General features: G+C 39.6%; 7 protein-coding genes across 11 annotated transcripts; 4 read left to right on the top strand and 3 right to left on the bottom strand.

Moving 5' to 3' along the window:
• Positions 1-65: 65 nt before the first annotated feature.
• Positions 66-596, bottom strand: RB195_015853 (uncharacterized protein; the record flags this gene model as incomplete). Its single annotated transcript, XM_064206764.1, has 1 exon — positions 66-596. The coding sequence occupies one exon, from the start codon at positions 594-596 to the stop codon at positions 66-68; it is 531 nt and encodes a 176-aa protein (XP_064062645.1).
• A 1,495-nt stretch (positions 597-2,091) lies between these two features.
• On the bottom strand, positions 2,092-2,364 carry RB195_015852 (uncharacterized protein; the record flags this gene model as incomplete). Its single annotated transcript, XM_064206763.1, has 1 exon — positions 2,092-2,364. The coding sequence occupies one exon, from the start codon at positions 2,362-2,364 to the stop codon at positions 2,092-2,094; it is 273 nt and encodes a 90-aa protein (XP_064062644.1).
• Positions 2,365-3,943: 1,579 nt separating this feature from the next.
• On the top strand, positions 3,944-4,882 carry RB195_015851 (uncharacterized protein; the record flags this gene model as incomplete). 3 transcript variants are annotated; one of them, XM_064206762.1, is made up of 4 exons in its annotated part: positions 3,944-4,015; positions 4,126-4,245; positions 4,312-4,537; positions 4,614-4,882. In XM_064206762.1, the coding sequence occupies 4 exons, from the start codon at positions 3,944-3,946 to the stop codon at positions 4,880-4,882; spliced, it is 687 nt and encodes a 228-aa protein (XP_064062641.1). The 3 variants fall into 3 exon arrangements, with proteins under 3 accessions (XP_064062641.1, XP_064062642.1, XP_064062643.1); XM_064206761.1 differs by having other exon boundaries at positions 3,944-4,024; XM_064206760.1 differs by lacking the exon at positions 3,944-4,015 and having other exon boundaries at positions 4,150-4,245.
• A 5,230-nt stretch (positions 4,883-10,112) lies between these two features.
• On the top strand, positions 10,113-16,095 carry RB195_015850 (uncharacterized protein; the record flags this gene model as incomplete). Of its 2 annotated transcripts, XM_064206759.1 has the most annotated exons (14): positions 10,113-10,202; positions 10,637-10,732; positions 10,799-10,946; positions 11,015-11,152; positions 11,255-11,403; positions 11,485-11,583; positions 11,745-11,822; positions 11,877-11,961; positions 12,132-12,217; positions 14,002-14,091; positions 14,147-14,302; positions 15,189-15,311; positions 15,790-15,929; positions 15,999-16,095. In XM_064206759.1, the coding sequence occupies 14 exons, from the start codon at positions 10,113-10,115 to the stop codon at positions 16,093-16,095; spliced, it is 1,575 nt and encodes a 524-aa protein (XP_064062639.1). The 2 variants fall into 2 exon arrangements, with proteins under 2 accessions (XP_064062639.1, XP_064062640.1); XM_064206758.1 differs by lacking the exons at positions 10,113-10,202; positions 10,637-10,732 and adding an exon at positions 12,033-12,052 and having other exon boundaries at positions 10,817-10,946; positions 11,877-11,984; positions 12,118-12,217.
• An 896-nt stretch (positions 16,096-16,991) lies between these two features.
• On the top strand, positions 16,992-21,483 carry RB195_015849 (uncharacterized protein; the record flags this gene model as incomplete). Its single annotated transcript, XM_013439163.2, has 7 exons — positions 16,992-17,050; positions 19,492-19,668; positions 20,472-20,649; positions 20,743-20,901; positions 21,013-21,113; positions 21,174-21,306; positions 21,391-21,483. 7 exons carry the CDS (start codon positions 16,992-16,994, stop codon positions 21,481-21,483), a joined length of 900 nt encoding a protein of 299 aa, XP_013294617.2.
• A 542-nt stretch (positions 21,484-22,025) lies between these two features.
• RB195_015848 (uncharacterized protein) lies at positions 22,026-23,356 on the top strand (the record flags this gene model as incomplete). 2 transcript variants are annotated; one of them, XM_064206757.1, is made up of 6 exons in its annotated part: positions 22,026-22,107; positions 22,407-22,513; positions 22,609-22,747; positions 22,817-22,875; positions 22,944-23,167; positions 23,221-23,356. In XM_064206757.1, the coding sequence occupies 6 exons, from the start codon at positions 22,026-22,028 to the stop codon at positions 23,354-23,356; spliced, it is 747 nt and encodes a 248-aa protein (XP_064062638.1). The 2 variants fall into 2 exon arrangements, with proteins under 2 accessions (XP_064062638.1, XP_013294618.2); XM_013439164.2 differs by having other exon boundaries at positions 22,609-22,762.
• An 883-nt stretch (positions 23,357-24,239) lies between these two features.
• On the bottom strand, positions 24,240-25,235 carry RB195_015847 (uncharacterized protein; the record flags this gene model as incomplete). Its single annotated transcript, XM_064206756.1, has 2 exons — positions 24,240-24,373; positions 25,115-25,235. 2 exons carry the CDS (start codon positions 25,233-25,235, stop codon positions 24,240-24,242), a joined length of 255 nt encoding a protein of 84 aa, XP_064062637.1.
• Between the last annotated feature and the right edge of the window lie 495 nt (positions 25,236-25,730).

The raw sequence follows: 25,730 nt of genomic DNA, 5'->3' as shown, positions 1-25,730 counted from the left end.
TGTTCGGAAAGAAATGCGCGTTTGAGTTTTAAAAAATTTTACTATAAAAACGAAATTAAACAAGATTAATTCAAAAGATAATCTCCATTACTATCAATGACTTGTCGCCAACGTTTATGCAAAGAATGGATTCCTCTTTCGAAGAACTCGGCCGGCTGCGACTCAAAGTAGTTGGACACCCAGAGTTGGACTTCTTCGCGGGTTGTGAACTTTCTCTCGGCCAGGGAGTGCTGCATCGACCGGAACAGATGGTAATCGGATGGTGCCAGGTCTGGGCTGTATGGCGGATGAGGCAGGACTTCCCAGCCCAATTCCTCAATTTTTTCCAAAGTGATTTTCGCGACATGCGGACGAGCATTGTCGTGGAGGAATTTTGTCGACGTCGTTTCGACACCTTGACGACGCAGTGCTTGATCCACGCGGTTCAATTGATTGCCGTGTATATCCGGTTTCGGAGTCGGTTTTGGAGTGTCACCGGCGTCTAACCACTGTCTTTTTCGCGTTGCGTTGTCGAAGCAGATCCATTTCTCATCTGATGTAACAACAGAGTCGAAGAAATCGCTGTTCTTGGAGCGACGAAGAAGAATTCCGGCCATTGCCACTCGTGCTGCCTTGTTTGCGTCGCTCAGCTGGTGCGGCACCCATTTTCCGCACCTGTTCGTCTTGCCAATTGCAAATGTTCATGGATGGTAGAGTTTGAGCAGCCAAAATGTGTTGCCAGTTCTCGAGTGGTTTGGTTCTCGAGTGGTTTCTCGAGCGATTTGCCTTGCAAATCAATAAATATATTTAAAGAAAAAAAAGCATGCATAAATGCTTTATACAACAATTAAAACGGAGTCAAATGTCATGCGCACGTAATTTTTCGCCACCCTGAAATTCAATGAAGTTATAAAGCGTACCTGCTAGAAGAAGTTGACCGTTGTGTGTGTTGCACTTCCGAGACTAGATTCTTTGTCGAATGTAGTTGGTTCGTAGTTAGTATGAAACAGGCTTTTTCATACTTTGATACTTATTTTAGAAATGAGTCAGCGGTGGTTCAGTTGTTCGTTAGATGCCACGTGAATAAGCCTCAAACTTGGGTAATTAAACCTTTATTTATCACGTACACCAATATCAGACTAAGGCACGTTACATGACAAATGTAAAATAACAGACGTGATATAATAATGCACAAACAGAAATGCATAAAATACAAGCATCACAAAAAGGGAGGTAAAAATATGTAAGCACATGTGGGAGGGAGGCAAGAGAAAAGGAGACGCTTTAGGCGAATGCTCGACTATGCTCTGAGCAATAAACACAGTTGGACTGTTTATATACGGTCCAACCTCTTTGTCTGCCCTCGGCCCTGTGTTGCTCTCCCAATCTGATTGTGCTCGAATAGTTTTTGCACACCAGATGCGCCTGTCAGATATCTCTTTGAGAGATAGGAGCTGCATGTAGCTGCATCATTATTTATTGCTCGCGTCTGTTTTGATGGGGAGGTGAAATTTGGAGAGGGTGATGCAGCGCTTATGTCTGATTAATTACTGGTGCCTCCTGAAAGCAACTGTACGTTTCTACGCAATTAATTTGGTTTCGTGTCCGTTGTAAACTCAGAGGGCTGTTGCACTATTCTTAGCTTTCCTTTAGATTAATTCCCGTACCTTATTCGATGTAACAATTGTAGTCGCGGAATCAACCTGGTGCGTAAGGTTGGAGCGGAGAGATTAGCCAATTCTAATGCGTCTTCAATCTCTTTTTATTGCTCTCGCAGTGTTCAACTGCAAATATATGTAAGGGTTTGTGCATAATTATGGAACGTTTTTTAGAAATATTTTTATTCAACAAAAACAATAACAATATTTAATCAAAACATTCGAGAGCATAGTCACCATCCACTTCAAGAACTGCTTCCCATTTGCTTGGCAGTCGGTCGATTCCACGTGCGAAGAAGTCACGATTCTTGGAGGCAATCCACGTTTTGACATCAGCCGACCAAGTCATCCAAGTCGTCGTAGACTTTGTTTGTTTGCCAGTTTTTCAAAGAGCGATTGACGTGATAGTCCGTTGGTGCTTCTGTCGGTGAGTACGGCGGATGTGGGAGCAGATCTATCCCTTGTCGGCGATGGATTCGATTACACGGAGCTCAACATGTGGACGGGCGTTATCGTGATGGAACACGATGTGGTTTTTTTTGCGCGGTCTTTTTGCCTCGATTGCAGCGTTAAGGCGATCAAGCTGAGCTAGATAGACGTCGCTGTTGATGTTGAATTGCCACTTGCCATTTTTGTCAGGGATTCTCCATTGTTGCCTTTCATCTGCGTCGTTAAACCAATAACTGCCATCTGAAATCAACTGAACAACATCTGCTATACTATCCATTTTTACATATTACCTAAACTAACATATAAACTCGAGCTTACAGTTTGAAAACATGTAATAAGTTATGTGTATGCTATTAGGCGTAAGAATTTTGGAGAAACACAAATATAAGTACAGTGCAGATACGAACGTATGCAGCTGCGATTACAGTGTAAAACATGTAACCGGTTATATGTTGTATCAAGATATAGGGAGCTCTTCCTATTCTCGATGTGTTCGGGGAGTTCAAGCGTATATTATAAATATTTATTGTTACATGTTTAAGACATCAAAAGTGGGGAGGGGGAAAGAGGGACTCGCACCAGCCGGGTGGCATGGCCGAGGAGACGAGACTGCTGTCTCGCTGGCGGACTGCCTCTGACAACACCTGATGTATGTCAGTAGTCAGCAGCTGCATCCCGACATCTCCATTCCTTCGGAAAGCTCGTCCTCGAGCGGTAAGACACAATGTAGAGAAGTAGTTGTTTCGATGAGTCGTATGACGGCATTTCGTAAATAGTCGTATTTGACGTAGAAGACATAGGTAAACATCGTCTTTAAATGAGTTAATGAACTGTCAAGCTCCAGGCGGAGGATCCAGTGAACTTGGGTTAGTTTCGACTGTCACGGGTGGCATGGCCGAGGAGACGAGACTGCTGTCGTTTAGGTTGATTACACGAGTGTGATCTTCCTTTTCTCTTAAAGGCAGTTCTCTTGATGATATCCTCCGATGATAGAAGTTCGTCGTTAGAATTAAGTGCGTCGGTATCAGAACTATTCATAAAATCTATGAAAGTTCTATGCGCGTGTTTTTGTTATAACTGTCGATTATTGTATGTGGTTTTGTTTTGTCAAAGAGGAAAGATGAACAAAAAAATTTTTTTTTGGTATATATTTTCTTTTATGTAGAGAAGAAAAGGGGGGAAATGTACTTTTACAAAGCGTACCTGCAGAAGAAAGTTGAATAATTTGAAGATGAGATTCTAGATGATGTGTTGTGAATAGGCGTAGTTTAGATGAATGACTGTTAAAAGAAAAGGGAGGTTGTAGTTATATTGATAGATCAATGTATTAGGGTTGTAGGAAGGATTGTGAAAGGAGAGAAGTGGAGATAGGATCAGAGGGCAGGAGCGCTGAAGTGTAGGATGTTGAATGGCCAGCTCGAGGAGGTGGGGCGAAAGTGTGTTTTAATTTTTACACTTGGGGGTGGAGTCGTAGTAGGGGAAAGATGGAGTGTAAGAATAATAATAAAGATTTTAATAATATGCATATTTTTTTTTACTCATTCCTATTGCATGATTATGGTATTACTATAGAAGTGAACAGCTGGTACACAGACCTGGGTGGATTACCTAACAAGGTATTGCGAGCGGTCGCAATGTTTGCACAGACCTGTATTGGTGGTGTGCTGTCTTGTGCTCTGTTTTACGTCACTTTAATGAACTCTACCTGAGTTGGTCGTACGTATATTGCTATCTCTTCTTCCTCTTTTTTTAATAAAAAAAATCGAATGTTTGCCACGCATATTTTAATCATATTATGGTGATACTGTAAAAATAATTTTCCAGATTGTTGTGGCGAACCGAAGCAAAAAAAAAGAATGTCGTCTCCAGTACCAAACAGAAGCGGTGAAATAATAGGGTGGTCCTATGCAGTAGCAAGGGACATAGAAGTGAGTGAAGTGGTTTATAATAATTATCTTCTACTCTTTTTTTAAACTGTTACTGTGTAAAAGAAAACAAGATATGGGAATGATACATATTGCTTTTTTATTTTTAATAGGAAGCGTTCGAAGCACCGCTTCGAATGCTGAGGAGTGAGCGGGATAGGTTGGTAGAAGAAAGAAGAGTGTTCGAAGACCTTTTCAATGAATCGGAAAGAAAAAATCGTGCTCTAGAAGTGGTGAGTTGATGTTAGCAAAATAAAAGTTATTTATATGTTAATTCTTTCTCTTTGTTTTTTTTTCAGCAGCTAACGCGTGTAGCGGATGACCTACCCGCACTACGGCGAATTATGCCGTTAGCAGCTAGAGAAGTTAGGTTCAGTCGGGTCAGCGACTGGACCATAATGAAGGAGGAGACCGTTCTCTCGTACTTGGTAAGAGAGGAGGTGGAGAGAACCATGATAGAAATTCAGAGGGATCGCACTGTTAAAGTAACAGTGATAATAAAGGACAAGGAGATTATGAAAAGTTGTGAGTTTGTGTGCTTTCCTGTTTAATTTTGAGTTCCCCTTTTTTATTATATGTTGTTATTGGGTTCTGTTTTCAGGTGTGCTAGTTAACACAAGGTTGGGGGATTATAAGTGTTGGGCAAAGGGAAAAGAAGACAAATCGCCATGGAGGGGGGACAAACCTGAAGTGTCCCTCTCATTTGGTGAACTATGGCTAACTAACCATAGTGAAAGGGCGGACGTGCCCAGTGATCTGAGGAAGATGTTCCTCAGAAGTACGATAAAAGCGGCAATCTTCGGCGGGTTCTCCAATGTTGGAGGACTACGCGCAGAACTGGAAGAGAAGGGCTGCCTATGCCCAACTTGACAAGCGGTGATGTATCGAAACCTTTTCCTTTTTATTCCCTTTTTTTCTGTATTTGCTATGTATGTGATGAATAAAATTTGTTGACAAATAGTGTGCTGTTTGCATCGCATTATATTGGGAGGTATGGTGAGTAATACGTTGTGGGTTATCTCTTTAAGAGAAAGTACCTACGTGTAGTTACATCATTTATCGCGCGCGTCTATTTGGGTCACTAGCGTCTATTCCGATGCGGAGACGAAACTTGGAGTGGCTGTTGCTGTGCTCATGTTTGATTAATTACTGGGGCCTCCTAAGGTCAAAACAAGAGCAGCTACACGTTAGTACGAATTAATTTTGGTTGTACGTTTGTTGTACATTGAAGGCTGCTGCACTATTGCTAGCTTTCCTTTAGATTTATATCCTTGCCAACTGTAATAAGTGTGATTTTCGCAGAGCAACCTAGTGTGTAAGGTTGGCGCGGAGAGATTAGCCGATTCTAATGCGTCTTCAATCTCTTGTTTATTGCACTCGCAGTGCTCAAGTGCGGAGATATTTACAGGTACCGTAATTTGATTGTATTTTGATTGGCCGGCCTTTTTGCGAACAAGTCCAGAAGAGGGAATATAAGCTATGAGAACAAATTAAACAGATAACAATTAATAAACTGCTATCTGAAAACAATTGAAATGCTATACTATCTATTTTCGCGCATGTACAATACCGCTACTAACTTGTGTCCCAAAATCCGTCGCCGACGGATTAATCCGTCGCAAACCGTCGGAATTCTTGGAAGTGGTCAAAATTAAATTTTGAAAGTACCATTCGAAAGTAAATGAGCTGCTGATTTCAAATATACTTCGAGAATTTACTTTTGACAAATGTGTGGCCTGAAAGCGGGCAAACTTTCCTCAAGCCCTGTTAATTACTTTCACACCTCCGCAATCCTTCCATTGGCATATCCCGCGGATACATCTCCATGGAAGAAGGGGGTGTTCATAGATTTCCGCCTATTTCTCGAAATTGGACAAAATGTTCATTACATCCGTAATCAGGAGGTTATTTAGAGCATTTTGGTACCCCACATCATATGTTGGTCCGAAATTTCCATTCTCTTCAGAAATTCACGAAAGTGCTCCATCGAAGATTAATAAAACGTCACACTTTCAAAGCTGTAAAAATCTTCTCGGAAATTTTTCAGTAAACAACTTGTACTTGACAATAGTTCATATTGTAAGCTTCTAGCTTTGAAAATGTCTAGTTTTTCCAGTGTCAAACTTACAACATTACTCTATTTCGTTGTTTGGTCCAATTTTTGAACAGCTGTCAACAGCTTAGAATGAACGCTTAAGTCTCGCGATTCGGTACTTGCCTAGAACCCTCCTTCCTTTACGAGAAGTTAATTAGGCGCTAACATTGGATGACAGTTGGTCATGGCTTTCGAGTGACCAAATTGGAGAAAATTTCGTCTGTTTTCACAAGAGACGCTCTTTCGAATGATGTTCAATTCACTTTTATTTACAAGCTTCAAAATTTCAACACTGACTCCGCCCTCTTATAGAGCAGGCGATATTCTATAGCTGGAATGGTTATCGCGGCCCAGGCACGGTCTGCCATCTCACACCTTCGATAGGTGACTCCTCTGGCGATTCGGCGTCACAGAGAGACAATAATGTTTGAGCATAAATGAACGGTGACGAGAATTCTAAAGAGTTCTTATTTGTAAAAACAGCAGTGATAATTTGAAACGGCTAGGAAGGAAAATGACTGATGAAACTAAACCAAGAAACAAAAAGAAAAGGAGAGGGAAGAAAAGGAAGAAGTGAATATTATTCGAATTGAACTGCAATACACGAAAAATTCAAAAATTTAAAAAATTTCGATTTTTTCTTCCTTAATACGTCTTAATTTGTTTCATTTTTGTTTTTTTAAGAGATTTGTTTCGTTTGTTTGTATTTCTTTCTGAAAGCTTGTGAAATTGAAGTAGCTGTATGGTTCCGATGACTAAAAACTGTGTAGAATTCTCGTCACCGTTCATTTATGTTCAAACATTATTGTCTCTCTGTGACGCCGAATCGCCAGAGGAGTCACCTATCGAAGGTGTGAGATGCCTGGCAGACCGTGCCTGGGCCGCGATAACCATTCCAGCTATAGAATATCGCCTGCCCTATAAGAGGGCGGAGTCAGTGTTGAAATTTTGAAGTTTGTAAATAAAAGTGAATTCAACATCATTCGAAAGAGCGTCTTTTTGTGAGAAGAACTGGCTATTTGAGGTACTGAAAAAATTCATAGAGGCTGCAAAAATTTCTGTTTCGTGAAAACAGACGAAAATTTCCTCAATTTGGTCACTCGAAAACCATGTCTAGCTTTCATCCGATGTTAGCGCCTAATTCAATTCTCGTAAAGGAAGGAAAGTTCTAGGCAAGCACCGAATCGCGAGACTTAAGCGTTCATTCTAAGCTGTTGACAGCTGTTCAAAAATTGGACCAAATAACGAAATAGAGTAATGTTGTAAGTTTGACACTGGAAAAACTAGACATTTTCAAAGCTAGAAGCTTACAATATGAACTATTGTCAAGTACAAGTTGTTTACTGAAAAATTTCGAGAAGATTTTTTACAGCTTTGAAAGTGTGACGTTTTATTAATCTTCGATGGAGCACTTTCGTGAATTTCTGAAGAGAATGGAAATTTCGGACCAACATGTGATGTGGGGTACCAAAATGCTCTAAATAACCTCCTGATTACGGATGTAATGAACATTTTGTCCAATTTCGAGAAATAGGCGGAAATCCTATGAACACCCCCTTCTTCCATGGAGATGTATCCGCGGGATATGCCAATGGAAGGATTGCGGAGGTGTGAAAGTAATTAACGGGGCTTGAGGAAAGTTTGCCCGTTTTCAGGCCACACATTTGTCAAAAGTAAATTCTCGAAGTATATTTGAAATCAGCAGCTCATTTACTTTCGAATGGTACTTTCAAAATTTAATTTTGACCACTTCCAAGAATTCCGACGGTTTGCGACGGATTAATCCGTCGGCGACGGATTTTGGGACACAAGTTAGTAGCGGTATTGTATGACCTAAACTAACATATGAACTTAGACTTACAGTTTGCAGACATGTAAGCAGTTATATATATATGTTATTAGGCGTAAGAATAACCAGTTATATATAAAATGTCACTAGGCTTAAGAATTTTGAAGGAACATAAATATAATTATAGTGCAAATACTAACATATATATCTGAGATTACAGTGCAAGACATGTAATCAGTTATATGTTGTGGCACTAGGCTTATAAGCTATGTAGGAATAGGAATAAACAATTTATGTAGCAATTTAGCGCAGCAAGGAGCAAATAATCTTGTGCAAAACTATTGAACATTAACTTTTGTAAAAGGAGCATCTCAATCTAACGTTGTTAGCGTTCACGGCAGCAATAAAAAGTACTAGTAAAAAACGCAGGGTTCAGGAACTTGTTCGCATGGACTGTTTATTTATTCTTTTTTTTCCTAGGTAATTTTTTTCTATACATTTGTATACTTTTTTTTAACATCTGATGTTTTAATAATAAAATAATTAAAGGAAATACTTACATGTCGTTCGTTGTAGTGTCGCAGAGTGTAGAATAGATGAATGAGTGAATAGGGTAATTTTTTTTTGGAAGATTTGTTCCCATTTTTGAAAAAATTTCAACATTTTTGAATCTACCCGGGACTTCCATATCAAGATATAGGGAGCTCTTCCTATTCTCGATGTGTTCGGGGAGTTCAAGCGTATATTATAAATATTTATTGTTACATGTTTAAGACATCAAAAGTGGGGAGGGGGAAAGAGGGACTCGCACCAGCCGGGTGGCATGGCCGAGGAGACGAGACTGCTGTCTCGCTGGCGGACTGCCTCTGACAACACCTGATGTATGTCAGTAGTCAGCAGCTGCATCCCGACAGTTGTTGCACTAGACCTATGAGATGTGGAGAAATGGGAATAAACAAATAATGTAACAACTTAGCGCTGTAAAGAGCGAATAAATTTGCTCAAAACTATGGAACATTTACATACATAAGAGAAGCATATAAATCTAATGTTGCTGACGTTTGCGGTAGCATTTAAAACTGCTAGTAAAGAAAATGCAGGATTCGGGAACTTGTTCGCATGAACTATTGTTGTGCGCGTGAGTTGGATAGCTCACGATAACTTGGGATTTTATACCCAAGAAAGAAAACGGTGGTTCATGGTAGAGTTTATCAAATATAATAGATGCAAAGAAGTGAAGAGCACAGAAAAGGTTGTCGGCCTGCTCCGGCTAGTACAAAAGCAACATTATTACAAACGCGCCGCCTCTCTATGGTAGGCAAGGAGGGGACAGTGTGGCAACGAACATTAAATTATCAGTTGTCGTGTTCCGAGGTCGGAACAGTTGTACTGTATATTTTCCTAGGTTATCCTTCTTTTCTTGTTTTTGTTTTGTTTTAACAACACGCTGTGTTACTAATTGTGGTGGTGCGAAGGAATTATATGATTCCTTCTTTGTGCACTATCAGTAGAGCGATAAGGCTAATGCCTCAGAATAGAGGTGGTTCAGTGGAAATAATAATTTATTAGTAGGCGAACGAAGAAGGTGTGCTCACTAGGAGCCACAAACACAGGAATACCCATAGTGGGCGGTCGTTAATAAAATAGGCCTCAGAATTGGGGTCCTGATATAAATGTCAGAACCCTAATAAAGGGATTAAAAAAAATACTTACGTGTCCTTCGTTGTAGTGTCGCGATGGGGTACAATAGATGGAAGAATGAATAGGGTAATTAAAAAAAATTTGTTCCCATTAAGAAAAGTTTTAAGATTTCTAGAATCTACTTTTTATTTTTACTTTCTATTTTTAGAAACTATACAGAATTGGAGGGCTTGACCAAAACATGAAGGCGTTCCGGGCCATACATTTGAAATATGTAATATATTATTAACATATTATATTTAAACCAGTCTGAGCGTCCGGCTAAAGCCGGACTTCAGACTTTCTCTGGTTATATTTAAATATTGGAACCAGCATTATGACTGAGATCTTCATGTGACGGGTTATCACTCCATTTCGATTGTGTAGTGGTGCGAAAAAAAATGTTATCTTCCTTCTTCTGCACTGAAAGTAGTGCGGTTGGGAATATGTCCTAGTGTGCTAGTGGTTCAGCGGTATGAATGATTATGAATAGGCAAAGAATAACAGAGTGCTCACTAGGAGCCACAAATATAGGAATGGCCGTAGTGGGCGGTCGTCTTGGCTTTTTGTGGGCGTCACCTTGGCAGAATCCAGCTAAAAATATAGGTCTTCAAAATGTCGAGAGAGTGTGTATACAAAGGATAACATAACGATACAGAATTGGGGGTCCTGATCCAAACAGGACAACTGGCATGTTTGTTGAGAGTTATTTCGTACTGTCATTTGTTCAACGACTTTTCTGCCTTTCATTCGACTTTTTTTGGGTTTGTTATTAGGTTATTTATTCAGTAGAATATATATGAGCCATAATATGTATGCAAACCAATCTATTCCGAAATTATGCTCCGAAAACGGTGGGAATTTAGATGCGGGGGTAATCAAACGATGTCCCCGCTGAATATGACATAGTGTATCCGGATAGTAAGTTCGATTGCAGTGAAGTATATGAGAAAAGAATCCAAACAAAGCAAAAGTCGTGGACAACGGGAACAAACCAACTGCAACTCCCCTTGTTTCATCCTTGGCGCTGAAATTAGTTTTCAAAAGACGCGCATTACAGTACGACGAACGCGGACGCGACGCGGCAGGTTCCCTGTATCGATCGGTGTTGCAGACTGGCGATGCTGCGTATTGGCTTGGTCGTCGTGTCCGCTCTGTTTGTGCTGCGTTTTCGTTCGTGTTTCCATCTGAACTTTGTGGTACCGGTTGTTTTTTTTTTCAGGTTTCTCCGTGCATAATAATGGCAGACCATGAAAGCCACAATGATGAGGGAAACCCTCTGTCTGTTATTCATTCTGCAGGTACAAAAAGAACACAGGATACGTATGATGGGCCAGCCAGCAAGAGAGCACATGTCGACGGTGACGACAGTGAGTTTCTGAGATTCGTCTGTATTCTCTCACGAACTGAGTTGAAAATGTTAATTCTTTCATTTCAGATAATCTAGCAGTTAAGATTCTGATTCCTTCGGCAGCTGTCGGAGCAATTATTGGCAAAGGAGGAGAGGCAATGCGAAACTTGAAGAATGACCACCAATGTCGTGTTCAGATGAGCAAAAGTTCGGAAACTTACCCAGGCATGTCTAGTTGATGAATCCAGACGAAAAGTAGATGACTAGACTAGAATAAATAATAGAAGAATAAATACACCTGCACATACTTATATGTCCTTGTTTTAGGCACAAGCGAGCGTATTTGTCTTGTAAAGGGTCGTGTACAAAATGTGATCGGTGTCATAGATGTGATACTGCAGAAAATCCGAGAGAAATGTGAAGGTTCTACTAGCTCGGATGCGTTTGATCATAAAGGTGTTAGCCGTGGTAATGAGGTTCGTGTTTTATTACTCCTACAATTCAGTACGATGACATCAAATACACTATTGGATGTTGTTATGTATGTGACGTTGCAGGTAAAAATTGTCATGCCTAACACATCAGCTGGAATGGTTATCGGGAAGTCTGGTGCTAATATCAAGGATATTCGCGAGACGTATGGATGTCAGATTCAGGTTGGTCTTCTCACAACACACGGATCCGTAGAAAAATCTCTATCCAGATGGAGCCTTTCGGTGATATATTGTGGTAGACATTGGAGAATCCCGAGGAAACGTCTTGCACGCATAAGAAAATGTCACATTTCGAATTTCTACCTTCGACGGATTTGATTTAGGTTTTCCCAAAAGCTGGATCAACAGAGGCGCAGAACTCTTTGGAGCGAATTGTCACTCTTGCTCACGAAGATCACTCGGTGCGATAAGAGAATCACTTTGTGAATTGTGTCGAAAATCGTTGTTCTTTTTAGCAACTTATCCAAGCCACAGCACGTGTTCTGGAGAAGGTTGTTGCCGATCCTCACCACACGAGCGAAATCAACAAAGAGGACTTTGGTAACAAAAACAGTAATGCAAGAGTGAATATTTACTTTCTTATACTTCCTCTCCTCTGCTAGGATTGTCAGGATATGCCTTTTAATTTCCGGTGGGAAACACGTCGTTTACGTCCAACAGTGCCTTCAGCAACGGTGGAGCAACTTCCACATTCAGTAGTGGCTCTACAGCTTTCGGTTCACAAACGTACGGCTATGCTGCTACACAACAACCGACGATCAAATTCAATCCCATGAGTGGTTTGGGAAATCAAGAGGTATTTTTGAGCAAGCTTTTATGGATATGGACTCATCGATCTAGCTGTCGTTAGTGTTTATCTGTTCGATACCTTTCTAGTGACAGGTAGTTATGTGAAAGATTCTAAAAAAGTTGTTGATAGAAGAACCTCACCTCTGTGTTGTTCGGTAGGTCGATACAGACGTGTTGGAGAACATAATAAACCCAAACGATCTCGTCCGCGCGGAAGGTCGGCTGATAGATTTTTGAAAAGAAAAGCTCACACTATTCTCGCGTTTGAGCGGGACTAGAACTGCTGACCAGAGATGCGTAGTTCGCTTTTCAGTGTTTGTTTCGTAGTTCCTCTGGTACATTACCATATTTAGTCGGTTTTTAATGCTATGTTCACGACGGAGTCATTTATAGACACTACAGATGAAAATGTCGCATTAGCTAAGCGCGTAGATTTAAGTGATAATGTATAGGACATCACTTTTCCGAATAGAAAATATAGCTTAGAACGATGCGATTTTCATACACATCAGCTCAGTGTGGTGCGATCAGCAGGTGCTATTCCGGTAAAGCTTCTGAAATGTAGCATACAATACTTGTACACCATGTGTAATCTTTAGCGTGGAGTCGAGCGTGTTCAGAAGCCTTTTGGACGAGTTCAAACAAATATTGGGCAAGCTCGACCGCCGCAACATGGACGAGATCGAGTGGGCGGGTTCGGAGACGATCAGTCAACGGTAGCACCACTTCTGAGAATAATCCATATTAAATCATTGTATTACCAGATGAGATATACCATTTAACATCACTTATATGTAATAATTTTTGAGCCTTCTCTCTCCCACCTCTATAGAACTACACAATTACGCATACTTGCTCCGAGTTCACAAGCAGAACATGTTTTGGTAGAGACTAGCCAAGAATCGCCGCAAAGTTGGATTTTGCAGCTATTTTTGGTAGGAAGTGCGCGTAAGTTCTATGAACTGAATTCTACTTGAAGAAAAATTGAAATCCCAACTCTAGTGTTCTATTTCTCCCGTATCGTCATAGTCGAAACACGAATTTTTATTTCCTTTTCTTGTTTGGATGGCAATATCTCATGTTAAAGAGTCTCTATAATACTTATTCTATCCAAGTCATAGTTTCGACTTGGGGGATATAGCGAAATCCCTATATAACTGCTCATGGACCAAATTGTTTCTTCGTCTTCGAAACTCTTCGGCTGTGCTCTTCATCTGCTTTGATTTACTTAAGGTGACCACAAAATAATTGTGTGAGGACTGATTATCGGATGAATAGGATTTCTTCTTCCCACATGTAACTTTTGAATCCCGACAAATAACCTGTTTACTTCATTAATTTCCAGCAATTTTCACATATTATCAAATTTTTGCCCAGAAAGTCTTAAAAGGGTGATTAGTCACGATTGTGTCACACTTATCTTTTCTATCAAAAAAAGTAGAAATAAGAAAAAGTGTCAGTATTACAGATAAATTTAAATGCGTTGAAAAGGAGGTATGAACTTTGTGGGTTTGTATCATCATTATGTAGTCTAACTTTGCGCATTTTATCACATAATATTAGTGCGGAATGAATGGAAAAGGGAAGATATATGGGCACTTTAAAAGTCTGAGTGATATTTATATACCTATTGCTACTCCAACCACTTTTTGGAACACTTATGCATGCTTAACTCTCCTTTTTACACGATATTACCTAGGGCTCAACCATACAACCGGCATCTATGGTGTAATTATCTTTACTGTTCTTCTTTGAAGTTTTCTGAAACTTATGATATCCTGCTTTTTTTAGTTGCTCTCCTTCCTCGATAACCTTCAGTCCACTCTTCGATCATCTGGCTTCAATGAGGCTAGTGTTGCTGAGGTCATGCAAGCTATGCAGGTACATAACAGGAAGTTTTATTCAAGTTATAGTTTTCGACGTAATAAATTTGGAGGTTCTCGCCAAGTACAACATCATGGGTCTTGGTCTCGGGCTTGGCGTAGCTGCTATGGCCCAAATGCGATCAGCTCAGGAGACCACGCCACAAATGCCAAGTAACCATGGTGTGGCTGGATTTGGTGATCAGGGTGGATATGCTGGTGGTGACCAGGTAGGTCGCTTCCAAAGCCAGGGAGTTCAGATTCGCTGGCAGTAGCGACAAACTGTAGACATCTATTAATTCCACGACTAAACACCAGCTGGTTTCGTAGACATTTCACCTGTCACCATTGGCTGCATCTATTGTTAACTATTCATATTGTTATTTTCATAATCTTAATATATTCCGGCGTGATCGTCAGGCCATTTTCATCGCTTTTTGCGTCATTTTTAAGGTGTTGGTCAAGTCATTGACTACGTAGTACTTTAGTACATTCATTTACGTATTTGTGTATCGTTAAAATCATTGTGGTCTCATCATTTCCTCTTTTCCTAATAAAGCTTTGTATTGACTTATTTGCTTATCACTTATAGCATCATAATTCCCTGACATCGGCGTTCATCACGGTGCTCTAGCTGATTCAGCTTCAAGTTTTCAACTCCTTTTTTTCAACAGCATTCCGGACTCATTGGGCGTGATCCTTGTGCGAAAACTATTGCATTTATTCGCATTTATTGCTTCCAAACTTGACCGCTCTACATACAGGTTACCATTGCAATGTTGATTCATGAGTGAACATTGTTTCCTTCAGTTCCAAACTTCCTGAAATTCATGAGAGTGCAGTAACAGTATTGTTTCTACTGAATTGCTATCAATTGTTACACATTCCAATCATCCGGTTTCCATCTAGCATCAAATCCGAAAGTGAAAGTCCTGGTCAGTTGTTCATCCATGCCGTCATTTCGTAAGATAATCGTTGCATTCAAATCCTTGCAAACCAGTTGGTGGCGGTCACTTTAGGGGTGTTATAGGGTTTCATGTTATAGTAGTTGGGATTTTCTGAATTCTAAGTAATATTGTGTTTCTCGGGGGTGGCAAATAATGGTTGCGTGCCTAGCCTGTCAATTTGCTCCTGGTGGAGGTGCTGAGGACTGGGTCTGGTGCAACCGCAAACGGTGAGAATTTCGCATCGTCAATAATGGTCGAGCGCCGTGTTTCCAATGAGTCCATAGAACTAGAGGTGAGTGCAAGGGGTTGCATGCTTGCGAAGTGTTAAAATGAGGTATGTTAATTCGTTCTATTGGTTGTAATGCACTGATTTTTTTTCTGAGGGCATTTATTTGTAGAACATCGCAGTGCAACTGTGATTGTGCTGTAGTTTTCACTTGTTTTTACTCTGCTATTTCGAACTACTTGAATTAGGCTACATTAACGGAATGTTTACTCACACTTTTGCACTATTAATTTTCAGTTAGTCGTTTGTTCTTTTGCTTAAATATTTAATGTTTTCGATAAAGTTCATGTTAAGGTAAAGGTAAGGGATTAAAACAAAAAGAGTTTATCTTATTTTTTATCTTGACCGACCCCAGTAAGTCAGACTAAAAAGCATGTAGAAATCGAACTTGATGACTTTTGGATTTCATAACAGCATTGATATGATTCGATGCACTTCAAAGAACTATAGCAGCAAAAACAAGAATATAAAACAAACCTTTTAGGTCCCTGACACCGTGGTTGGCGCCGTATTAGGCCCAAAAGCTCGCACTCTGCAAGAAATTCAGCTGTATAGTGGGTGCAAAGTGCAGGTATTTAAGCGCGATGCAAAGCCAGACCTGCCTGTTGGAACGAGACTTATCAGGTTTGCTTGTTGTGTTTCAGTACTTTGAAATTCGTGGTCAAGGTTAGTGTCGATCACAATTTATTTCAGTCTGGCTGGAGATGAGAAAAGCATGCGAATGTGCAGGGCAATGATTGAGCGGGTGGTGAACGAAGCTCAAGACCGCAGGACGGTCATTCGTCCTTAGAGAGATGTGGGAATTCTCAGCTTCTCTCTAGCTATCTCTCCCGTCTTCCCCTCTCAATCATCCACGTCGTCTGCTGCTCGTCTTCATCAAGTCTTATCTTCCGACTTCCTCCCTCTTCTACAACCTATGTATTGATAAAATACGGGAATCAAATCATCTCATTGCGACTCAGATATCTGAAGACTGGCACTCCCATCTAAGACACTTAAGACAGGACTAATCATGCTATTTAGGTTTCTTTCTGTCAAGTCTGATTTCTATTGAACTGTCTGATCTAATCGCACTGTATTAATGCGCTGTTGTCAACAGTCGATAAAATCTTGTTATTTTTCTTTTCTTTCTTCTTCTGATTATTCACTCAAAAGCTATTGCAAATTGAACACTCAGTACATCTACCAAAATCAGAGGTCTCTTCTGGATGATCGAAAGCTATTATTTCTCTGTCCAATTTTACAGGAGTTTTCTTTCCCTTCTGAACAATCATGAATGTAAAAAATCATTTGATGGGATTGTATGTAATTCATAGGTGGTGTTTGTACATTCGGGGACATGAAAGGGAACATCAATCTTGCTGGAGATTACAACTGTATATAGGAATCTTGAAGATTTCAGTGCTTTAAACTACTTCTCCTATTGCTGGTGAGAGACATCTTAGTAATAAGCCAGATAGAATCTTCCAAAGCTTCCGCAACTCCTCACTCATTGATCAGTTTACATCTCCAGAAAAACTCGATATTATTACTTCCTTCTCACAAAAACAAGTTGAAACGTTCTTGTATCTCATCTTCGACGCTATTCTAGAGCGGCACATAAACAACGCGGTTCAGTTATGTGTCGATTGGTGCAGAATGGTATGTGAACATGGTGTTGATTGCAGATATTGTTCGTAACATCGAATGTCGAACTCAGCACGGCTAACCGAGGCCGCGGAGTGCGAGCGAAAAGCTGCGGAATGGTGAGTGCTTGCAGTCGTATACGGAGCGACTAGAACACCAACGGTCGAATCATCGTTGTGCATTATCAGCGGTCCACTTTTGTTTCGCTTTCGGAATGCTTTTCTGTACTCAACATCATTCAAAATCGTTTGTGAACAATCACAGAAAATATACTTTTGTGCTTCATAACAAACTTTCCTGAGAGGGATTTATTCAGAGAAGAGGAATTAGTGCATAGAGGACCTAGGAATTTCAATACGTTTTGCTTTAATTGCAACAGAAAGCAGAGAATCATCACGATTATCTATCGGTTTCCTGAACAAATATCATTTAAAAGATGAGATTCAAGATGAACTATTTCTGACATAGAGGAGATAGTCCACAGCTAATTGTGTTCTTCTGTTATAAGCCAATATGTGATATTTCTTTGAGAACTCTTTCAAGTGTGTCATAAAACAGATACGGTAACGAACAGAATCCACTCGAATTTCGTCTATATTTTATACAGCAAAGTATTCCCTTGAATTGTTGCAAAAATTCTCCAGTTATTTACTGCCTGCTCCCAAAATCCGGCCTTCTACTTCTTAGCTTATACTTATCAATTTTAGCGTAGTGCAGTAATCCGTTCTTTGATTTTACACAGTTCCTTTTCAAACGTGATAGTGTGATGAACATGAAATGCCGCGCATGGATGGAAAAAAATGGACGCGCAAAAAATGAAGTACAATGAAAAATATAATTAGAGTTAATTAGGCTGCTTTGTGAGTTAGATCACAGGATGTCGTAAGTCATAAGAAAGGGCTTAAGTCATAAGTCGATGTTTGTGAATGAATATTTGAATGTGAGTCTAAAAATCTTGCGCATTGTACGTAAACATTATTCCTGGTGCATACTTCCCACGTTCGTTGACCATTCATCATTACTCTTGATGTGGGTGATATTTACCAAATTGTCTGTCTACGTGTAGTGCTTTCTTTTAGATGTTGAGATTTTACGACTTATTCTGTTTCCCTAATATTCGATTATTGTAGAGTAACATTTAACATTTTGCATTCAATAGATATGCATTGTTCTTGCTGTGGGTTCTACCAGAACGAGATGTAACCTGTTTTGCGAAGAACAAAAGTTTTATGGAGATACTATTAAGAAAAACGCTCTCTACTGAAATTCCACTGATTACAAACAGTATGGTACTGCTTTGAAAGACGAAGTTCTATTAAAACGAGTTTCAGAAGACGAAAGATTAGATTAAATAAATTTTAGGAGAACTAATTGTCTGATATTTGCAGAGTAGAAGAGAAACACGAAATCAATTATCTTTTGCTCATGAACAACTATGGACCTTTTCTTACAATAATTGGTGACATCCCAGTTATGTTATGTTTTTTCAACCTCCTAAAAATACGATGATTTTTTGACTAGCATCATTTTGCCGTAGTTGATTTCTGTGTTTCGAGTACTTTATCTCCAGAATTCAAAATTTAAGAATGTAAGAACTAGAGTAAACGGAGCTCTGATATGACGAAGACTGAGGAAAGAAATAAAAATTCACGATATAGGCGGAATGCCCACTAAGCGTCTGCCGCTACGCAGACAATTTCTCTATTTGCCATGTACTCCCACTAGCTTTTGTCCTGCTACATTGGGGGCGAATACATATGTAGGGAATCGATACGTTTGTGAAACATTAGTGCTAACATCTTTCGAATCAATTAAATTATGCTCTAAGTAAAAATGAAATTGTATCGCGTAAAGTCTAAACTTCTTGAAGCCTTGTATGATTGGGTAAGCAGTTGCGCTCAAAAGTAACGCGGTGGAGGTAGCAGTTTCGATCAACATGGACCCTCACTAGCTGCATTCTCATTTTTGCAGTTCCATAGCAGAAAGGGAGGGTCCCACATTGATCGAACCGCTAACTCCTTTTGAGCACAGTCGCTTACGCAGTTGTACCAGGCTTCCAGTCGTTACGACTCGACTGTAGAAGTCGTTATAATGTGAATTATAGCTTACACAACACCGATTTCACGCGTATACTGGTATACTGGTAACAAGTATACTGGTTTTTGTTGGTTTTTCAGTTTTTCTCAGGAGAATTACAAAAGTATTGAAAGAATCATAAAGGAGTGCGAGAATGTAACAGAAAGAAGATATTGCAGTGAACTTAATACACAAATCTATGACGTCGTCATACCAAAATTCCCCAACTTTAAATACTTGTTTGAAGTGGAACACAAATTTATTATCAAGGCAGTAGACAAGGCAAGGACTTTAAGCTGTGACTACGATTTAATTACCATCATTTTTTGTGAAACTATTTGATTTTATTTACTTTTTTTCATTTAACTTTATGTTTACTCATACATTCATTCGTGACGCTATGGATTAGGATAATAATATAATAAATACAAATAACATATACTTGTGTGCAAGCGCTTGTACATGTAATTATCACTTTTTTCAGTTTAAAGACGTCTGTATTGAAATTGAAGCTGAAACCTGATTTCGATGGAGCAGCGACAGCCTTGGAGCGTGCCTCAGTATGCTACCGCAATGCTGGAGAACCTAAGAAGGCAGCAAAATCATTACTAGATGCTGCTAAGCACTACGAGCAACTTGGGAATATTTTTCATGCTGGAAAGTGAGTCGTCTGTTTCATTGTTCATCGTTTTTTGCTATATTTTTCCCTTTTGTTTTCATCTTTACGAAAGAAAAAGAAAGTCAAAAAACTTCCTTTATCTTATCTCATTAATCAATTGAGAATTTGTGATTTGTTCTCTTTTTCTGTTATTATTAATATTTGTAAGAATTGTTTCCAGTCTTTTCAAGCTTCTTCAGAAGCAGCACATCATGAAACTGATGACGTTAGGATTTCTCCAGGAGAAGATAGGGTTAGGAGCGTAGATTACGAGTATGGGCATGACCACGCTCAATTCCCCCTAATCGTTTTGAAAGACCTAGGAAATAGCCTTCCGTTATTATCTTTCCTAAGAGGGTCCTTATAATGCAAGCGGACCAGAAACGGTCTCCTTAGCAGCCTATTCAAGTGAATCCAACGAATGGGCTGCGGAGGGAACCGGTACATTTACGAGGGTTGCGCTCTATAAGGTGCTTCACAGAAAAAGTAACGGAATGCTGTTTCCCATGTCAGCTTTCAGGACGAATAGGTGGAATTGGAAGTGATTACGTTCACACCTTTAACTCCATCTTTTCTTGTAGGGATTCCAACATCGTGATCCTCGCGATATGCTCCCTTTAACCCACAACAGCTCATGTGTTGACCCCACTAGTTGTACAATGCCTTTTTTTCATAATCAAGTAGTTACGAGCTTCTAGACCTTGAAAGAGGCTGTAATGAATTGCTTCTGTTGAGATAAGATGATGATATTGATATTAGTTTAGCATACTTTACTTTACATTACTTTCTAATTTTTGTGCTTATAGGGCTCATGAAGGTGCTGCAATGCTTCTAAGAGATGCTGGTGATACAGCGGCGGCATTTCCTCTTTTTGAGAAAGCCATAGACCAATACGCTGAGTCAGGCAGTCTGGACACAGCAGCAATGACTGTTGAGAAAGCAGCAAAAGTGATTATCCTTCAAGAGCCTGAGCAAGCAATCAAGGTATGTGGATGATGAAATATCTATTTCATATTAGTTAGATCTTGTTGGTTTCTCTTCTCTTGTGGATCAGGTATGAATTCCTGCTATTTTCAGTTGTACCAGAAGGGATTAGCGCTTGTGCAGCAGTCGGACCGCTCAAAGATGGCTGGAGAGTTCCTGAGTCAAATAACTCGCCTGAACCTAAGATTAGAGCGATACAACGAGGCGGCAGCGGCGATACGTGATGAGATCGAGAAATACGTCGAAGTTAAAGTGAGATGTAACTCCTTTAGTTGCGATATTACAGCTGTATTCTTTTTTTTTTTTTTGGTCGATTCAGCTTTGTTATTGCTTAATTAATTAATTACTATTATGCGGTCTCAGGAATCTGGACGTATCGGACAACTTGCCATTGCTCTTGTTCTGGTAAAACTAGCACTCTCAGATTCGGTGGCAGCTGCAAAATGTTACCAATGGGTTATAGAGTGAGTTTATAGAATAAATAAGAAATGTGAATATTGATGAAGTTTTTTCTTGTCCTGCAGACATTGCGCGGAGTTTGAGTTCACTGATGATGCCAGAGCCTGTCGTCAACTTATTGGTACATACGAAAGCGGAGATGACGAACAATTCCAGAATGTTTTGAAAGATGGCGTGCTGAGAAGTATGGACAATGATGTTAGTGACGCCTCTTTCATTATTTGATTAATTCAACCAAATCTTTTCTCTGTTGGATCCTTGTTGTCATTCATCACGTCTTAGTACCTCCGGCTGATGAAGAAGTTGCATGCTCCACAAAGCGCTAGCGAGACTGCAGGCTTGGAGGGAGAAGGAGACGAGGATGACTTGAAGTAACAATTTAATGGATCTTTACGACATAAATTTACATAGTGTTTATTCATTGTTTCCGATTGTAACTGATGTGATTCTGTTCGTATAGAATATATTTGCGTTTGGAATTGTTAAAAAAATATATGCAATTGTTTAATTCTTTTTCTGCTTCCAGTTATGACCAAAGGCGCTGGTCTTTGATTTCATTTCCAAAACATTCCACTCATAATTCACACTTTCCATAATCTTTAAGTGATGCTGCAATATCGAAGCCATGTTTTAAACTCATGTAGTAATTTATTCTTTTTTTTTTTTGTGAAGAGAAGAGTATTGATTTCCTGTCGCATGTTCGTAGGATACGCGTAGAGAAGCAGTATTATCTGTAAATATGTGCTTTTTTTATAACAATGAGAAACTAGCGTTGTGGGTCGTATTTATCTAGATTTTAAATAATAAATTGTCTACTTTCTTGATTAATATACATTGTGATGTCAGAAGTATATACGGCTTCCATACTTAAGGATAGTCCAGGTGAGGCGGCGTTGATAACATCGAATCAATTTAGTATGGAAAGATTCCTGGAGCAGTTGCGTCGATTGCAGAATCAGTTCGATGCACTTAATGGTTGTGATCATGAGGATGCTTTAGGTAGTATTTGAATTTAGCTTTGTTCGTTTCGTTAGGCTACAGAACAAGTTAATATGTGGTGGGAAACTTTGGACGCAGTTCATCACGTTAACAGTCCACAGTCCCTGTATATCTTTGCCCTGCTGATGTTTTCATAGCTCAGCTTCACTTCAAATAAGCACGGCGCAAAGGAAGGAACCCCACCTCTCTCCCGTGAACAATTCTTCTCAGTCACAGAAAAGACAAAGGCTTCAGAACTCTTGTGACGGTAATTCCGTCACAGGACGCAGACTGAAATGTAAATTATTGGGAAATTTCAGCTGCCGTAACAGAAGCGGTCGCTTATATGAGGGATGCAACTATCCGGACACGTGTTGAAAAAGAAGTTGAACTCACTTTGGCTTGGAAAGCTGAGAAGATGATCGTGGTTAGCAGCAACATTTTATTTAGATTTTATATTATCTATTTTATTTGATGCAAATCTAACTGGCAGACATGATGAGCGAAGTTTCACAAATATAGGAACGCTTCGCCGGTGACTATTCGTTGATGAGTTTATGTGGCGGTCCTTCAACTTCGTTCGATCAAGGACCACATTCGTTTTGCTGTGAGAGCTTTGATGGTAAAGACACCGAATGTGTTTGGTCGCAATCGTACGACAGTGAGCAAAGTGTAGGTAAAGACAGTTTTATTAGATTTTTCTGCCTTGATATATTAGAGGTCTTTTTAGGAGGGATTCTGGGAACAAAACGAGAAGAACTGCATCTTTTGGAATCACCTGAATCAGAGGTAACATCGTTAACATTCGCTCGGCTGTATCGCTGTTACCTGGAAAATTGACTAATTTTCAATTTAAGGTCCAATTCTTGGAAGCTGAATGTTCCTTTCGGAGTCAGTTAGATCTGACAACAACCAAAAATGCTCTTAAAGATATTGATGTAACAGTGCCTTTATCTGTACGTGAACCAACAAAAATAAACGAACCGGTTTTCACGGGTAACGGTCTCAGGACTGGCAAGGAAAATCGATTTATATGTGCAACATGCGGTTACTCAGGGAATAATCGGAAAGCATTGTACAGGTAGTAGCGTTATTCGTACTTACTATCCCCATAGTATTTAACCGTATTTCCAGACACGGGTTGAAAACGAAACATCTACTGAGGTCATCAAACTCTGCCGGATCGTTGTCATGTAAATTCTGTTCATTCCGAACGAACAAAACATTTAACTTCAATCGACATATTAAACGTTTTCATATGCAGAAATGAGTGATTTCTATTCCGTTAACTTATTATCAGAAAAAAAGAACATTCTCGTTCGAAATATTTGAATAAAAATAATGATTTTGTTCATGTTGGGTTAGTATCATTGATATTCATTAAATTTATTAAAGAAATACAAACATTTGAGGGAATTGAAAGAGTTTGAAGGTTCAGTTAAAGTTAAAGTTTTTGGCGTTAATCATTCCACTTGGGATGCGCCACCACGTTCACTTCAATTCAGAATCGTTCGGGGTTTACGAACGTGTAACTTACGAGGGCTAGCCGATGTGTCAAGCGGAACCTTTAACCACTACACTACACCCGTCTCAAGGTCCAGTTAGACCACAAAAATGAGAGTGATTTCAACTTCTTTAACTTATCACAGAAAAAAAAAGAAAAAAATACAACGGTATTTCTTGAACCCTGTAAGTCAAGAGCCCATCAGTCGAGAGCCCTCTCCTAAGAATCGGCCACCCGGTTACAGTAATCCGCAAATTGTGAGACATGTTGGCTCAGATAATCGCGGGTGAGAAGTGTTGTCCATAACATTGCGTCACAGGCAGGTGCCCAGGGTCAACGATGGTAAGAATGCAATCGAGCTACACCGCTAATCTGTGTTGAGCCTGGATAACGTTAAAAATCGCAGTATCACTTGCGGAGGAAATGGATAAAAATGATGGATTGAAGGAATATCAGCACAGAAAATGCGTCAAATTTTAGCTCGTGGTGGACATGGAAATCATTTAATAACTAGAACTCGTTTGGAATTCCACAGCTCTCAAACACATTCTTGGCACGGAAAATTAAACAAAACTAACCAATAGAGGATTTTTTTTTGTAAACAAAAGCATTAGGAGTTGAAGGGTTAGCGAATTTCTCAACAATCTCCCTAGATGCCAAGCTCGAGCTTCTTTGAATCTTCGCGTCGTGGAATTGCATTGTGTGGTATTTTTTGAGCAGAACCAAGATTGTTATCGATCTTTATTCTGGCTAACGTTTCGGCATCATCGCCTTCTTCAGAGCCTGAAAAATCGAATACACGTGTCATCCACTCCCTCAAAAATTCATTTTTTTTTAATTTTTTATTGTTTTAGCTTTTATCCCATAATTTTGCTAGGATCTACTGAAATATTGGTAAAACAGAACTGCTCAGCACTCATTCCAACTCCGAACAACCAACCTAACAATTTTGAAGGACTATGAGCGGTATGTTTACTTTTCAAAGGGTTCTGCACGTTACTGAATAATAACAAGCTTCTATACTTGAAAATTTTCTTTCTTTCATCACCGTTTGAACGCGTTTTTCTTTCCAATGCTCCTAGAGCAGTTCGTAGTGCTTCTTTTTCTTTTCGTTGTTACACGTTATGTCAAAGGAGTTGAAGTGAGCCACAAGGAGTCATATTCTTTCTGCAGGCATTCCGAAAGAATCCATCAACGAATCAACCATTACTGCATTTGTTGATTAGATTTTCTTCAGTTTGTTTTTTCTTTTTTTTCCGATCAACCTATCTCCATCTTCCCTCTAGGGCTTCTTCCTGTTCTTGGAGAGGGATTTTGTATAGCTTTTCTGCTTTTCTCTTCTGCTGCTCCACACTATAGAAGGGAATAGAACAGAAAGTGAGAAGAGGATGTGGTAGAAAACCCCTCGCGCATCTTTGGCAAAATTATGATTCGTTAATTGGATTTAAAAATGTCTTCCTTGATGTTTTTTTTAGACATTTGCCCATATGTGAACACTAAGAAGAATCAGCAAGGGAAGCTCACAAACAAATCCACAAACAGGTTGGAGATCCATTCCCGTCGTTCCTGTGGATTTCCGCGACGATCGTTGTTCACGCTCATCAATCCAGCTGCATTTCGCCACGCCGATTACATGCCAAAACATCTGCGTCCAGGCAATTCGTTCACGAATTCGCTATTCTCAATCGGCGCGTTGAAAAACGATCGTATCCCGAAAAAAACCGAGGCGATACATGAGCTAAGGATGCATCCGTGGTGACCTCAATCAAAAATGCTGGTAGCGCTGAGGTTATGTATGAGATGCCGTAAGAAGAAAACAAATACTTTTTAAAGCAACAATGAAGTAAATACAACGTCCGAAACACGAAGAAGTCGTTAAGAATGGGTGACAACAATCCTGGAAACAATAACTGGCGAACTGACTGCTTAGGAAAAGACAGATTGAAAGTTGAAACAAAAAATAAGTAGAAAAAAATAAAATGAACAATAAAACAAGAAAAAATAATAAGAAAAAATATGCGAAATAGTGAGTTTGTGAGAACTTCAACTATTTATTTCAGTATTTATTAAAGGTCTCCACACGCGTAGGCACTCGTCCATTTTTTTGCAACCGTTCTGTGATGGATACCGTATCAAAATG

This window comes from Necator americanus, chromosome V (assembly GCF_031761385.1).
Source record: "Necator americanus strain Aroian chromosome V, whole genome shotgun sequence".
Classification (NCBI taxonomy): Eukaryota; Metazoa; Nematoda; class Chromadorea; order Rhabditida; family Ancylostomatidae; genus Necator; species Necator americanus.
This window is presented reverse-complemented; position numbering and strand designations above follow the sequence as displayed.